Raw genomic sequence first — 16,049 nt, 5'->3', positions numbered from 1 at the left:
CATAGAGCTAACATTTGAATCAAAAATTAATGTCGAGTCCCGACTATTCAAAAATTGCAGATTGAAGTGAAAGACCACAAAATGCAACACAAAAAGGGAGTCGTTACACCGTAACTTGCGTGAAGGAAGAAACTAATCAATTAGAATTGAAGTAGATAGGGTGTCTATAAGAGGCGAAGCCAAGTGGGAGTAAAGGCTTCATCTGAACCCCTTTCGGCGATAATTACACTGTATATACAAGGTTAAAATTATTATTTTTATGCATTAGTAGATGTTGAATCCCCTTATTTATGCGTATATTTACTTTTTCATATTTTGAACCCCTTAGGGGTCGTTTGGTAGCTGGTTAGAGGAGTAGGTTATTCATGTATTAAAATCTTACATAAATACTACTGTGTGTGGTAGCTAGTTCTGAGGTGAATTATTCATGTATAAAATTTGTGCGGTGTTTAGTTTGCAATTTAGAAACCCGCATAACTCATACATGTATAAGTTATGAGGGAATCTATGTATTACTTTATGTAGGACAACAAGTGGAATAACTAATACTGTACATGAATAACTAAATCCTGCATAAAATAATAAATAGATTCCCTTGTAACTAATTTATGTATTAATAATACATGCATAACTCTAATCTTGCATAAAATATAAATAGATTCCCTTGTAACTAATTCATGTATTAATAATACATGCCAACCAACTACCCTTAGTGAAAATGCTACCTGTGTCACTGTCAACTAATGCATATTGATCCGGAATGGTCTGGTGGGTTGGGGCTTGAGTTGACAGACGTGGGTGAGATGTTGCGTGAGGGATTTGACTTTTATTTTCCAAAGAAAGCAACTACTATATTTCTTTCCCTTTTTTCTTTATTTGATTTGATGATTGGCATCAGATTCATCACTGACCCAATTGTCTTTTCTGCTTCCGTACTCATGTGGGTGGGTGATTGATTGGGCCGCTCCTTTAGAAGGGCAAAAGGAATAATTACCCATCTTGGTGAGGGGCATATATGTAATTTGGCGATGAGGATCATGACATAAGTGAAGTGGAAGGGTGAAATGGCATATGGTTGGAAGTTAAGGTTGTCTTGTGGTTAACCAACACCAGAATATGTTTGTAGTAGGAGCACATTCAATAAATTGTTGTCTTTTCTTGCCCTTCCCATGAATTTCCAAATCTTGTTGAATTGCTTGTTGGATGTAGCGCGTACTCAAAAGAATAGAATGAGTAAATGTTCAAGTTGATTTGATGTCAAGAAGCTGAAAACAATCATTTTTCTTCTTTCACCAAATTAAATCTATCTTTCGCTATTTTACGTTTTATTTGTTTATGGGTGATGGAACATGCAATGTCACGTTGCATTCCTTCCTATTACTTAAATGATGTATGAAATTAATTGTGTCAAGAGATTTAATTCATTTTGGTAACGTAAGAATGAAAGCGATGATCCTTTCTCTATTACACCATTTCGAGGTGGCATCCCTAAGCTTACCTATCTCAGGTATCACACAAAAGCTTAAGTCATATATATATATATATATATATATATATATATAATGATAAACATCGTACTATTATTTATCAGGTAATTGTAAGTAAATTTATATAAAGATTAATTAATAATGTAATAAAATGGTGATTAACCATTTAGCCTGTTACAGTGAGTTAAACTATACCAATCGTTTAAATACTTGCAGTGTATACCACTTAAATTTATCACACAATTAGCTCCTTTCTTGTTGTAATTCTTGGGGGCGAGGTCCCCAACAAACCTCCCTACACCCCCCCCCTCCCCACCCCACACCAAACTCCAACCCAAAAAAAGAAAGAGAAAAAGAGAGGGTAATGTCAGCAGCTAACCCTCAACCTACGCAAGAAAAAACTATAACAAAGGGATAGTCTGCTGCCAAAGAAGTTGCTTTAATCTTGGCAGTACCAACAAATCTCCCTTTCGTCAGAAAGATTGTACAAAAGCACTACGTAACTTATAAAAGCTGACTCATACACATGGACTTGCCCTTGTTTTTTTATAATACACACGTCGACAGCAGATTATGTGTCCAAGAATAGCCACGAATTTAATGAGCTCACGTTTATACAACATGAAGGCAACTTCTCATCAAACTATTCTTGTTGGTTTTCACATCTCTGATAGAAAGAATACTTAAGCATCCATAAAGCTGTTTGAATCTTGGTCCTTTTAGATTTACAATCTCCGAGAAGGACTACAGACTTATTACTGGTAAATTGTTCCAAGTACAATGAAGGTGAACCCAGTGGATGCATATAACACTGATGTTTGGACAAATGTTAATATTAGCAGAAAAACGACATGTGCACAGCCTGGATGGAGGAGTAATATCAGCCATCAAAGCTCTCCAAAATGTGCGTGCACCCTTTAACTACACGTCTACACCAATAACTTTTTCAAGGTACCCCTAAATGAGATTGTCTCTAACAACTGTAAAGTGTAGTAGTATTTCAATAGCATGCACAGAGATACATAGAAAGAGGGCTCCCGAGTAGCCAAAGTTTAAGAGGACAATTCTGCAAACTGACTGAACTTTATTTATGCATGGGGGAAAATGGCAAACTAGTGACCTTCCTGCATGTAGTTGCTAACAAAAAAGAAAGGTCAAGTACCATATTAAGGACAAACGTTTGAAAAAGTTAACGACCACTAACATCAAGAGAGTTAAGAAGATCATAAAGCATTTATCATCCTCTTCATCTCAGTAGACCTCCTTGGATCTGGTTCTTCGATTGCTCTCTCAGTCAGCACGTGCTTGATTCGGCACATTGACTTCCTAACCTGATTACCACATACATCACAAAGATGATAATGAGAAAGAATCAAGGGTGAAACTGGTAGCTGAGAGTGCGAAGGCAAAAATAGCAGCTAATTAATTCCTCTGGGCCAAGATGGGTTGCTCGTGGTTCAGATTTTGACAAAAGTACTATAGCCAGTTTTCAGTCAACAACGGAAAAGAAAATGTTCATTCATCTACATATTACGCATTAGAATTGGTTAATATGGTTACAAGAAATTCCAGAGTTTCCCCTACTTGCTACGTGCTATGTAGGCTTACTGTAGCAGGGTGGTGGTGGAGAAGATCACCGAGCTTTGTTTTTTTCGATTATCCTAGAAAACCAGTTTGTTAACTTTATTCGGCACTTAAAATAGATACTTCTCTGTTAGGCCGTAGATGTGTTTTGACAACATAAAAGAAGATACTTATTTACCCAAAAATAAATAAATGAAGGAGATTATACAGGAAGCACGTAAATAATACATGAGTTGTAGTCAAATAACCCAATAAAGTATGATAGCTTGTGAGCGAAACATAACTGATCCCAGGCATAAAGGATGAAAGTAGTGGTAACTTGACAGCAAAGGTAAAATTAAGTCTAGATGCGTATTTGACTGATTGAAAATCAACTAATATGAAGTTGAGGATATTTAGTAATGTTGCCTTACAGCAGGAGGGAATGTATACAAAGGGATTAAAAATATAGGGGGAAAAGTTCCAACCAAACTCTTAATAGTATTAGGTCCACCTACAACCAATCTGTAATATTACAGAGCCTGATCGGCTGATCAAACATCAGATTTCAATACAGTAAGATACGCAGAGCCTAATAAAACTTCTGGAACACAACCAAGTTGCTCCTTCAGCAAAGAACCCTAATCGCTCAATGATTATAACTTCCATTAAAGCATGAAACCTTTATTCAGAGCTTAACATGCTTAGTTTGCTTACTAATAGATTGAAAAACGATATAATGCCTTAGATGTAGTTGCATAAAACAGGAAATTAGTAATCAAAGACTGACATTTAAGTGAGTGCATACGAAATACATACTGTGGATAATTACTAAAGCGGATAACGCCATTTTGATTGAGTGACACGTTTGTGATTACAACTTTCTATTTTAATACTTAATATTGAGCGGATGAAAGCATTAGTGAAATACGTCATTTGGTTTAGTTCTATAACCTAACATTTTCCTTTAGTCATGCAAAGTAGTTCTGTATTTATGAACTTCTCCACTTCTGTAGTAGCACCAATTATCTTCCAAATTGTTTTATTATTTTTTTCCAGCAAGAAATAGGCCTCAATTCATCCCAACTCCAAAGATGCAATTTCTTTTTTGACCCATGGACAATATTGGTCAACCATCCTTAATGCAGAAAATGTATACTTCTGTATCTTCACCCAAATTATCTAGGCTTTTTATAGGTAACAATGACATCCTTTAATGTCCATGCCTGACAGCCTGAAGATTCAAGCCACCAATGTATTTAATGGACCTGATTGAAAAAGGTCTATTTCCAGAAATAGCAAGAGAGTGCAGCAGAGGGTATGTGCATAAGGAGTTCTTAAGAACACCATATTGTAACTAAAGATTTTGGCATTTTGAAATTTCTAAAAGCACTTCTCCTAAATGCTTACAGTGGACATATTCTGCAGCCAGAGGACTTCTCATGACGTGCAGACACCGGAGCTAAGAGAACTGCCAAGTAGCTTTGCCCAGAGTGCGGAAATATACCATCTCTAACACAGAATATATTGTGGAAATCAAGAAAGACACCCATACTGCATACTAAGTTCTACCTGACTGTTGAAGCATGTCAACCCACATGTGAGGTCGAGTCAAAAAAAGAAGTCACGCCTTCAGAACTAAACCCAACTTAAGGGACTTACAAGTTACAACAGTATGTTAGCTTGGAGGCCAACAATTTTTCAACTTGTGGCCAGTACAACAAAAGACACCTTTTTTTTTATAAGTAAACGGAAATTCTATTAATTCCAAGCTAGTATTAAATGGGAACAGCCAGTACGACAAAATATTTACTTATGTACGTGGACCCTTCATTTGCCTAGATGCACACCCATAGAACGAGTGTGACATGGGTATATGCACTTTGTGCAGATTGTTCTGCGTAAAGAATAACAACAACTACATGTACTTACACTAACCTGTATACAATACATAACCATATAGGAGTCTATGTTACACAGCTTCAAACCGGGGAAAGATAGAAACATGATTCATCCAACTTCAGTGAAACCATCCAAACAAACAAAAACACTTCAAAGTAGAGAAGAAAATTGTCAAAATATTGTGGAAAGGACTAACTAAAAAACTAACTTTTACCTTGGAAATACGCTCAGGATTAGGAAACCTCAAGTTCTGAGCATTAAGCATCTGTCTTTGAGTCATTAACATGTTCTTCTCCTTTAGAAGAACGTACCATAACTTTTGAAGATCATCCCAAGACTTCAGACGCAGTTCAGAAGCTTTCCAACCTCGACCTGATTACATTTTAAACTTAAGCATGTTAGATATAGAACTCACATGAAAAATCTCTAATCCTAAGGCGAAGAAACTATATCATTGGCAGCAGTGCACACCCCCTTCAGTTGAAAATAGTTTTCGTTTCTCCCAAAAAAAAAAAAAAAAAAACATTGATCATAGGCATCAATACTTCCATTTGGTTCAATCCATTACGCACTAAATATGTCAAAATAAACCGTAGTTTCGTTTTAACTTATTCTTTATTTCTCGTTCCTAATTCACATCTCTGTTGAAAGAATTTCTTTTGTACTTCCTTACAAAAAGATTCAGAAAACACCAGATTACTATCTACACAAGTAAGTTATTGATAAAACTCCATTTTAGAGTTGAAATGAAAGCATATTTTACAGTTGCAATGCTATGATCTTAAAGTTTACAATCCAATTAAGCCATATTGATACTTTTCTCATTGCTCTTGTTTCCATTCCAGCACCATAATTAACCCTTTTTCTCATAGCAAGAAAGATACTTTAACCTTATGCATTTTCAGCAATACAAGCAATAAAAACCAGTAAGAAGGATAAAACATATCCAATAGGCAAACAGAGAAACAGTTCCATAGTGAAAGGGAGAAAGGCTTTTACCATAAACAACAGGCTTATCGTCATCTGCTGTTCTATCAAGTTCAAAGAACTGCTCAAGTGGATTAGTAACCTTAGTCGTAGCAGCAGCTGCAGTTGAACTCTCCGATTTCGCCGCAGCCAATAACGTTCTCCCAAAAAGTCTAGCACCAAGCATGACTGAGACTATATTGCTAAAAAAAATGTAATGTAAACAATCTATAATTAGACCCCAAAAGAAAAGGACAAGAAAAAAACGAAAAAGGAGACAGCAATTTCCTAAGAGGAATTTGGTCGAACAAAGAGTTTGCACTTTTGAATCTGGTGATCTTAAATTAAATTGAATTGTCACCTTACTACATAAAAAAAAATGACACTCTTTTTGGACAAATAAAAAGGAGAGTAAAACATTAAAATGAGACAGAGGGAGTACATAATATAAATAATGTATAATTATACCCCACAAGAAGAAGGGCAAGAAAAAGACGAAAGAGGAGATAGTGATTTTCTTAGAGGAATTTCGTCGAACGCAAAGTATGCAACTTGTGTTTTTCAGGAAAGTGTTTCCCAATTGTTAGAGAAATGATCCATATGTAATTGCAAAGCATATACTGTCACATGAATATTTAGCTGTCAATCAAATCATAAGATGTATTCAGCGTTAAAAGAACTGAATAGCATAAAGTAGAGTCCAAATGAGCTCATTAGATTTGGCTACTAAGGATGTTTCCAACTATCATGTGGTATAGATGTCATACGTGATATATGTGTGTGTGGCGCGCGTGTGGGTGTACAATGCGCTTTTCAAGACTGGGATAGGCAAAATATACGTGATATCTGTATTCATGAAAATTTGTATGTGATATACGTTTTCAGGACTGGATTTGACTCCAAATCACCTTCACTCTTTCTCAAATTTGTGTATAGTCTCATTCAAGTGCTTCTAACAAATTTGTCTTTTCTTAATCAATTTTGAAATGCGTTGAAAATGGAGTTTTCCAATGACTTGTCAATTTTTCCGGCTATATAGAAATACCATAATATTTTGTTAGGTTCTTAAGTGAAATCGGAACAGAAAAATTCAGATCTCCATATATCTCCATCATGGTTAACTTAAAATTCGTTTAATAGATAAATCAATTGAATTTGTTTGGCTGGAAACTCAAAGGACTTTTTTATTTTTCGAACCAACAAATAATATCAAAATTTACTCAAAGAGATGTGCGCTTTTCTCCCCTTTCCTTATTACATGCATTTTCCTTTTCGAAGATTTTTAAAAAGGAGAAAAAAACTAAAATGTAACACTTGAAAGGTAGAGAAGAAGTTAGATAGATACTTATGATTGTGTGTTTAAAATTTATGCGCATATTGACATAAAGATATTAAACCCCCGAAAATAAAATGAACAGTTAAAAACTATGTTTAAACGATGTTCCATTTATATAGATCATATTATTAAATAAAATTCAAGTGGAAGATTGATATATATAAAGTAAAAAGAATAAGACTATACGAAAATAATAAAATGCTTTAAAGCATAAAATTTAGTTCATTTGAATATTAGGACTAAAACAGATTTAATGTTTTTATTATTCAAATATTAAAAAAATATTTCACAAATTCAATAAGAGTTTAATTTACTAGTACTAGTGGAAGAAGAAGAAGAACAAAATGAGTTTAACTGTTATTGAATTTCAGAATTCTGTAATATATACATCAATGTCCTATTTATATTGAGTGCTATGTCCTTACCTGCAACTTTGTAACTAACTGCTGACATGGCAAAGCTAACTAACATTTCAACTAACTGATAATTTGATCCCATTTTCCTGTAACATAGTAATACCTTTTCTTTTGTGTTGGATGATGAATTCTGAGCCTATAGCTGTACCCACAAAGGAGGACGAAGACACTTCCTTGCTTTCTTTTGACACAGATTCTTCCCAATCTACTCCTCCAAAACCCCATCCACAAATATGGGTAATTTTCACAGTTCTAATTCTTGTAACTTGTCTAGTTATTGCCTTTGGTTTCCTCTTCTTGTCCTCCTCTTCTTCACATCATGATGTATCACGACCATTCAAGAAACTCAAACATCCAGTTGTTCTCTTGATTTCCTCAGATGGGTTTCGCTTCGGATATCAATACAAGACAGATACTCCAAATATGAATAGATTGATCAAGAATGGGACGGAAGCCGAACTAGGTTTAATTCCTGTGTTCCCAACTTTGACTTTTCCTAATCATTATGCCATTGTTACTGGTTTATACCCTGAATATCATGGTATTGTAAACAATTATTTTCTTGATCCCAACAGTCCTGGCGAGGCTTTCAATATGAAGAGTTATGATCCTAAGTGGTGGCTAGGTGAGCCACTTTGGGAGACTTTGGTTAATCATGGTCTTAAGGCTGCTACTTATTTCTGGCCTGGATCTGAAGTGAATAAAGGAGGTTGGACTTGTCCACAATTTTTTTGTAAGAGGTATAATGGTTCCGTCCCGTTTGAAGAAAGAGTTGATACTGTCTTGAACTACTTTGATTTGCCAAGTGATGAAATTCCTTCGTTTATGACACTCTATTTTGGAGACCCTGATCATCAGGGTCATAAGGTTGGGCCAGATGATCCTCAAATCACTGAAGCCATTGAAAGAGTTGATGGGATGATTGGGAAGTTGATCAAAGGTTTAGAAGAAAGAGGGGTTTTTGAGGATGTTAACATTATAATGGTTGGGGATCATGGTATGGTTGGCACTTGCGATAACAAGTTGATCTTTCTGGAGGATTTGGCTCCGTGGATTGAAATTTCAAAGGATTGGATACAGTCATATAGTCCATTGCTTTCCATTCGTCCACCACCAAGTTACTCCGCCAAGGATGTCGTTACCAAGATGAATGAGGGCTTAAAGTCAGGGAAGGTTCAGAATGGGAAATATTTGAAAGTCTATCTAAAGGAGGAGCTGCCTGATCGGCTGCATTATTCTGCGAGTAATCGAATCCCACCCATCATTGGATTGATTGATGAAGCATTTAAGGTCGAACAGAAGAGCTCAAAAAGTAAAGAATGTGGTGGATCTCATGGTTATGACAATGCATTCTTCTCAATGAGGTCCATTTTCATTGCCCATGGTCCTAAGTTTGCTAGGGGCCGCAAAGTCCCATCTTTTGAGAATGTTCAGATTTACAACCTGGTTACCACAATCCTTAATATACAAGGAGCATCCAATAATGGGACAACATCATTTCCAAAGACGATTCTTTTACCAAGCCACTGAGATTTAGCTAATTAGGAATGGATTCTTTATGCTAACAGGGGTGAGGGAATATCATGTGATTTTTGTATGCTTCGCTTAACAATTAGAAAATGTTAGTTAAGTTGATTTAAGGTGATGAACTAGTGCTGCAGGTTATGCACCTTGTTACCTCGCGGCATCAATTCACATTTGTCGCTTCCGAAATTATAGTATTAGGTGTTGCAACTTTTATTTTGTAGCTGGCTTATTTTTACGATTATTAACATTGTTGCTATTATGTAGATAGAGAGTGAATTGATAAATGAATATATTTCAATATATTTGCTAAACGTATCCATATTCTTCCTTTTACTCCATTTTCTTGGCATGTATTATGTTATCTATCATCTCCTTACTTTTGATAAAGTTGAAGATGTAAATGATGGAAGCTGTGAAGTTCATAAGCAAACTGAAATTAAACATTTGCTTCAGGACTCAGGGAGAAATGGCCTTACATAAATTTCTCTTAGTGAAAAAACAAAAGTCAAATATCTGTTTGCCATAGGTGATTGGTAGTAACAACGTTAAGGTCATTGACTATATAGCCCGTGCTCTTGATCAAGGGTTAAGTTTATAATTAGTTTCTTCTTCCGTTTTTGTTGTTCCCTGTGTTGCATCATCAAGTCAGTAGCCTCAGATGGTAATTGTTGTAATTGGTGCATTTCTTTTTCATGATAAAAAGATACTCCTATCTTTATTTGCTTCGACTTGCGGTTGAAAATCCACCTTTGGTTGCTGTTCCTCCTTGAGGGCACTTTTGGAGAAACTTGTTATGTCATACCTGATCTCAAAGCTGTTGCTACATTGCCAAACCAAAATAGCCTGTTGTTAGTGTATCAACATTCTCACTCGACTATCCAGAGAGGCTGTTTCTTTGGCAAGACGGACCTTTCGAAGTTTGTGAACTCGTAGAATTTTGACAGTTATTTCACATTTTTTTCCCTCTTTGACAGTAGTTCATAGTGTCTTTCATTTGATTGGGATATGAAAAATGCTCTTGTTTTTTTTCTTCTGTGTCTGTTAATTGCTCCACTTCCTTGGCTAAACAGAAGTTCATTACAGACTATATGGAGGTGAGGAATGATAATGTTGGATCACCAACTGCCTGGATTCTAGTAATTGATAAGGTCCAAGTCCAACCACACGTACACACTACCCTTTTAGTCCTAAATTGAACACAAACCCAGTCTAGGGTGAAGAAACATTCGATTTCTTTTTATTTCTACAGATGTGTGAAGCTGCTGAGGTTTGCTTTTCTTTGAGTCGAGGGTCTATTGGAAACAGCCTCTCTACCTCCACGGTGGGGGTAAATCTCTGGGCACTCTAGCTTTACCCTCCCTAGACACCACTTTGCGGGATTGCACTGGTTATGTTGTTGTTGTTGCGGATATTGTGCGAAGATTAGGTCGTCTTCCATTTGTTCTTTTTAATTATTTGCTTACTTTAATTTACCATACTATTTTAGCTTATGGAGATAAAGATGATTTTCATCACTGTCATATCTTCTTTCTTTTAATTGGCATTAAAGTAGCAAAAAACCTGTGAATTGCAATGGGCTGCCATTTAAAAAAAGTGGACTAAATAAAAGATGAGACTTTCATGGCTAATAGAATCTGTATCTTTGTGAGCTTGTCTAATGAAATCTTTTCACGTCCTTTTCTTCTTCTTGATAAGTTTTTGTAGAATGAAAGATGATCATGACATATCATTAAAAGCTGTAACAGTTTCAAAAAGGAAGTCTTGACCACTTCCACCAAAGCCCTTCCTATCATTTTGGCTTGTACTATTCACAAAGGTGCTTATCACCATCAAGAAACAACAATTTTATAACTATACTATGCTATGTTATTACAGTCGTGCAATTAAATTAATTTAGCACAATTCAACGATCTCCTTGAGCTAAAAAAGACGTGCATTAAATGATAGGACATCTTTGAAGAGATGGCATTATAAGTGAAAAATCGATGGTAATATTTTTGCTATGTTATTGTGACTACTAATAATTAAGTTCATTGATGTGGACAATAAAAAATGGAAGTATAGATGGAATACTTGAATGCAATCATTATTAGAGGCGGATCCAGAATTTAAACTTTATGGGTTCAACCTTTTAAAATTCTTAGTTGAACCCATTATATTTTATAAGTTATGAGTTCATGTCTACTACTTATTGTAATTTTAATAAAATTTTAAACATAAATTTATGCTCCGCGTCGAAAGTTTGGGGTTTAATTGAACCCCCGCCTTTAAGGCTACATACGCCCCTGATCATTATAAATGAATATCGAGTACTTAAAATCTTGAATCCATGATATACTTAACCTTATTTACTTGAAATTACTTGTCTCACTAGTTTTTAGTTAGTTCTGCAAATTAGATATACAACAGCAAAATTAAAGCCATGGCACTTTTAGAGTTACATTTTCTTCACATAAACTGCAAGGCTGAATTACCCATTGAGACGAAGCCCCAAGGGCCACGGGGAAAGAGGTGTCATTTGGTTTGTTCGAAGGAACAAAATAGATTGTTACATTGCGATTAGTTAATAAGAAATATCATATTTGTTCATTGATTACAGTTGAGATTGGCTAATTGTTTGCTTTTTGGACATGACCTTACTTTTGGTAAATTAAAAAAAATATTTGTAAAAATTTAGTGAAGACCCCACAATTAGAGAAAATTAAGAGCCACTCTATATGGAGGAGACACTAGTACACTCATTCATAACTTACATTTAAGGGTCTTGGAATTCACATATACTTAGATGAAAAATACATTTTATTTTACTGTTCTAGTAATTTATTAATCTCCATTCCCCCAAAGATTCACTACCATCTTCTTCCTTTTACCTTTCCATAGCTACACTTGCTTCCTGTAAAAGGGAAGAAGAAGAAGAAGACCACGACGACAATAAGAACTAGTCTGAAAAAAAATTAAGTTGAAATACTAGTTTGAATGTATATTTTAGTCACAGTTTAATTTGTCGTGTTCGACTGAGCGTATATTTAAATGATAATTGGAAAAAGCTTAATTTAACTAAATTTGAAGAAAAGTTTATAAGTAGTTGCAAATTATTTTCACTTCGAACACCCATTTAAACACTGACTCCAACATAAGAAAAGCAAGAAAAGGTAGTTAAAAGAAAAGTTGGCGAAACTATCTTTATTTCTAAACGGTCTAATGTGGATAATATTAGCTTATGATTCTTTTTCACCTGTATTTAAAATTTACCCCCAAATTAAAAAAAAAAAAAAAAGTGCAAGCGATAAAATCGCGCCCCCACCATTTTATCATTTAACTATAATTTAATAACATGTATTTTAACTTTAATTTATGATTCTTATGATTAAAGTGTTTGATCCGTTCTAAAATTGTATAAATATAAAAATAGGTCGATAGTAACAACAAGATTCCTGATTAAGAAACGTTACTAAATTTCTCCCCATTGCACCCTGGCAAAGGCAAACACACTTTAATATGTCTCTTTACGGTCTTCTTGCACCTCTTTTTGAGGTTTAAGGGATTGTTTGGTATGTATGATAAGGATAATAATTTCGAGATAAAATTAACTTTATCTCTTGTTTGGTTTGAGGTATTAAATAATTTCGGAATTATTTTATCACACCATGTATTAAATGGCGAAATTTACTATCCGATTTAGAAGGTGCGAAATTTACTATCCGATTTAGAAGGTGCGAAATTTACTATCCGATTTAGAAGGTGAGATAAAATAATCTCATGAGATATCTCAACCGATGAAATATTCTTGTCTCATCTCGCATGCCAAACGACCGAGACACAATCTTTTTACTTGTCTTTTTTTTTTCTTTTTCTCTCACAAGAATAACGAGAAATAATTACTGCAGGGAGAATGCACCGAAAGATAAAGGGCAAGTAGTGGTATTTTAATTCATTAAACCAGCAATGAGGGACAGACATTTTTGACTTTCAAAATCAAATTGTATGTTTGGGAATCTTTTATCTACGACACACCTTACCAAGCCCTATTACCCCCTAAACTTATTTAAAATGGAATAATTACCCCCTAAACGCCGATGTGGCAGGAGTGTGTTTCACAATAAAAAAGGGAAAACTTAATTTTTTTTTTCTTAAAAATCGCATTTTCTTAAAATTTGAAAATAAATCTAGTCTTCCACATTTAGTTTTAAAAAATGGGTTTTCCACATGTTAAGAAAATAATTAATTTTTTCAAAATTTAATAAAAATTCAGTTTTTTTTCACATTTTGGCAAAAAAACACTTTTCCGGGTTTTATTTGAAAAATAAAAGTGTACTAAGAAAATGAAATCATGAAAATCAAGATTTTTAAAGACATTTTAAAAAAATAATCAAGTTTTCCATATTTTTAACAAATCCATTTTTCCATATATTTAAAAAAAAAATCATTTTTCGTTTTTTTTTTTCTTTTTCAAAAACGGGTTTTAAAAAAAAAACAAATTTTTAATTTTTTTGTAAAAAAAAGGGTTTTAAAAATCATTTTTTTAAAAGAAAATTCAATTTTTTAATCCATGTTTTTAGTTTTTTTTTTTTTAAATGGGTTTAAAAAAAATCAAATTTTCAAATTAAAAAAAAAAAACGGGTTTTAAAACTCATTTTTTTTAATGAAAATTTAATTTTTAAATTTTTTTTTTTAAAAAAATTAACATGTATGAAAAAAATTAAAAAAGGGACAGACAGTTTTTGTAATTATTAAGTTTTAAATAAGTTTAGGGGTAATCTTAGAAAGGTAAGGTGTGTCGTAAGATTTTGGGTTAGTGGGAATCTTACATTAACTTTCTTTGTTCCTGCATCGATATTTGTGTTTAATAAAAACTGAGTTTGTTGTACGAACAAATCCGTCATTCGAATAAATGTTAATCGTCTTTTTCTTTTAAGTATAAAAAACATAAGGCTAATATTTAAAAAAGATTTTTTCAGAAGAAAGTCAGATTGCTGACAAAAGATAAAATAGTTTAATCGGAGTACAAACTATAGCAAGTAAACTAATACGGAGGGGAAGGGTGCCCAGATTCTTTGATTAATTTCTAATTTTTTACATATCTTTTTCGAGAGAGAAAAAGGGGGTAAAAAATAGGGGGAAAAGGTTCAAGTTTGCCCTTGGTATCCCGTATATAATATGGCCTCAGTTAATAATTTAGTGCCTCAGTTAATAATCTTTAAATTTTGCCCTTCGGCTAAAACCCATGGTTCTTCGAACCCTTATCGATCAAAAAATTTGAAAAAAAATAAAAAAATATTTTTTTTGTTCAAAGTTATCTTGGGATCTTATGCCTTATTTTTAAGTATGCCGGGTCTAACGATAATTCCTTCAAAAATGAAGTTTGATTAAATTTTGCCTTATAAAAACTTTTGTTATCATAATCTTTTAGTTATGTTTTTTTTTGTAGGCATTACTAAAAGTTTCCCTTGAAAAAGTTAAAAAAAAATATATATATATTCTCCTCAGCAGGACTTTTAGTTGTCTTTTACTCGGACTTTCTTATATATATATATATATATATATATATATATATATATATTTATTTTTACTTGCCAATTCTAGCTAATAAGAGATTTATTAAAATATCCTTATAAGGCAAAGTCTATGCATTAAGGAAAATTTATGAGAAATTTTGTTACAACTAAAATTCTTTGTAAGAGCATAACTAAACTATGTCTTAGGAAAAATTAAAAATCTGATCCGGCATAACTTTTTTCTTAAAGATTGTATGCGGATCATACTCTCCCCGATCCTTGCGAAATTATTTTTTTATTTTAATGACTTTATGTATTTCCTATTTAAAAAAGCAAATATGAGGGGCAAAATTTAAAGACCACAAATTTAGCAAAATTTATGATAATTTCGAGAAAATATGATCTCTTAGCCTCTTATAATTTCTTATAATTTAAATAGAAAAAATAAAAATGTTTTTTCGGATCTGTATAAAAAATGAAGATCTCTTATAAAAAGATCATAAAATTAAAAAAAAAAATTGTAAAAGGCCAAAAATTCATTTCTCCTTGATTCTCTTTTACTCATTCAGTATACTACTAAAGAAATATTATTTTTTCACTTGCCAATTCTAGCTAATAAGAGATTTATTAAAAGATCCCTAATTTATGAGAAATGGCTTACAACCCTTTCATCCATCTATTGGATTAAAAATACCCACAACCTTTTTCTTAACTCAAGAATACCTCTCAAACTAACACTCTAAATTTAATAATTTTTTTCCTATTTAAAAAAGCCATGTGTCTTACTATGATTGGTTACATTTATTATCTAATTTTAAAAAATAAACTCACCCGCTTTTAAATCCCAATTCACCGACCCGCCAACTGAGTACTCATCATTAAGTAGGCGTGTGGCCATAAGAATTATTCACTTTATTCCGAATTTTTTTCCCACTTTTTTTCACTTTTCAGCACTTGGCCATAAGAATTCCGAATATAACTTGAAGTTGTATTCCGAAATTTCAAAAACTCCGAAAACTTGTTTTTCAAATTTTTTCACTTTTTTACAACTATATTTCATCAAAAACTACAATTTCAAAAACTATGGCCAAACACAACTCCAACTCCAAAATTTCAAAAAAAGTGATTTTTTTTTTATTTCTATGGACAAACGGAGCCTAAGTACGCACACTCACAATTTCAAATTATCATTAATTAAATAAATAAGTAAAACAAATTTTTAATAAAAAGTTCTTGAACATGCAGTTAAATGGTCAAAACTGCTCATATAGTTACCAAATTGGCCTATATTTTTTTCAATAAAAGAAAATGATTAGCACCACAGATCGTCTGATTTTAATCAGAAAGGCATAAATAA

At 33.3% G+C, this 16,049-nt stretch overlaps 2 protein-coding genes across 2 annotated transcripts; one reads left to right on the top strand and one right to left on the bottom strand.

Annotated features, from left to right (window-relative positions):
• Positions 1-2,551: 2,551 nt before the first annotated feature.
• Positions 2,552-6,481, bottom strand: LOC132052438 (uncharacterized). The gene is made up of 3 exons (XM_059443971.1): positions 5,952-6,481; positions 5,167-5,324; positions 2,552-2,818 (listed from the first exon to the last, which is right to left on the bottom strand). The coding sequence occupies exons 1-3, from the start codon at positions 6,103-6,105 to the stop codon at positions 2,711-2,713; spliced, it is 420 nt and encodes a 139-aa protein (XP_059299954.1). The 5' UTR covers positions 6,106-6,481; the 3' UTR covers positions 2,552-2,710.
• A 1,138-nt stretch (positions 6,482-7,619) lies between these two features.
• LOC132054622 (uncharacterized) lies at positions 7,620-9,504 on the top strand. Its single transcript, XM_059446597.1, has one exon. It carries the CDS (start codon positions 7,791-7,793, stop codon positions 9,198-9,200), a length of 1,410 nt encoding a protein of 469 aa, XP_059302580.1. The 5' UTR covers positions 7,620-7,790; the 3' UTR covers positions 9,201-9,504.
• The last annotated feature ends 6,545 nt before the right edge of the window (positions 9,505-16,049 follow it).

The sequence above is a fragment of the Lycium ferocissimum genome, chromosome 4, assembly GCF_029784015.1.
Source record: "Lycium ferocissimum isolate CSIRO_LF1 chromosome 4, AGI_CSIRO_Lferr_CH_V1, whole genome shotgun sequence".
Taxonomy (NCBI): domain Eukaryota; kingdom Viridiplantae; phylum Streptophyta; class Magnoliopsida; order Solanales; family Solanaceae; genus Lycium; species Lycium ferocissimum.
The sequence above is the reverse complement of the archived record's forward strand: the minus strand, read 5'-3'. Positions and strand labels throughout refer to the sequence as shown.

What these genes read in the sequence shown, in the direction of transcription:
- LOC132052438 (XM_059443971.1), bottom strand. Translation starts at nt 6,105, where the DNA reads ATGCTTGGTGCTAGACTTTTTGGGAGAACGTTATTGGCTGCGGCGAAA. An exon ending in CGATAAGCCTGTTGTTTATG is followed by an intron (nt 5,325 to 5,951) that starts GTAAAAGCCTTT and finishes AAATGTAATCAG; the next exon opens with GTCGAGGTTGGAAAGCTTCT. An exon ending in ATCCTGAGCGTATTTCCAAG is followed by an intron (nt 2,819 to 5,166) that starts GTAAAAGTTAGT and finishes TGTGGTAATCAG; the next exon opens with GTTAGGAAGTCAATGTGCCG.
- LOC132054622 (XM_059446597.1), top strand. Translation starts at nt 7,791, where the DNA reads ATGATGAATTCTGAGCCTATAGCTGTACCCACAAAGGAGGACGAAGAC.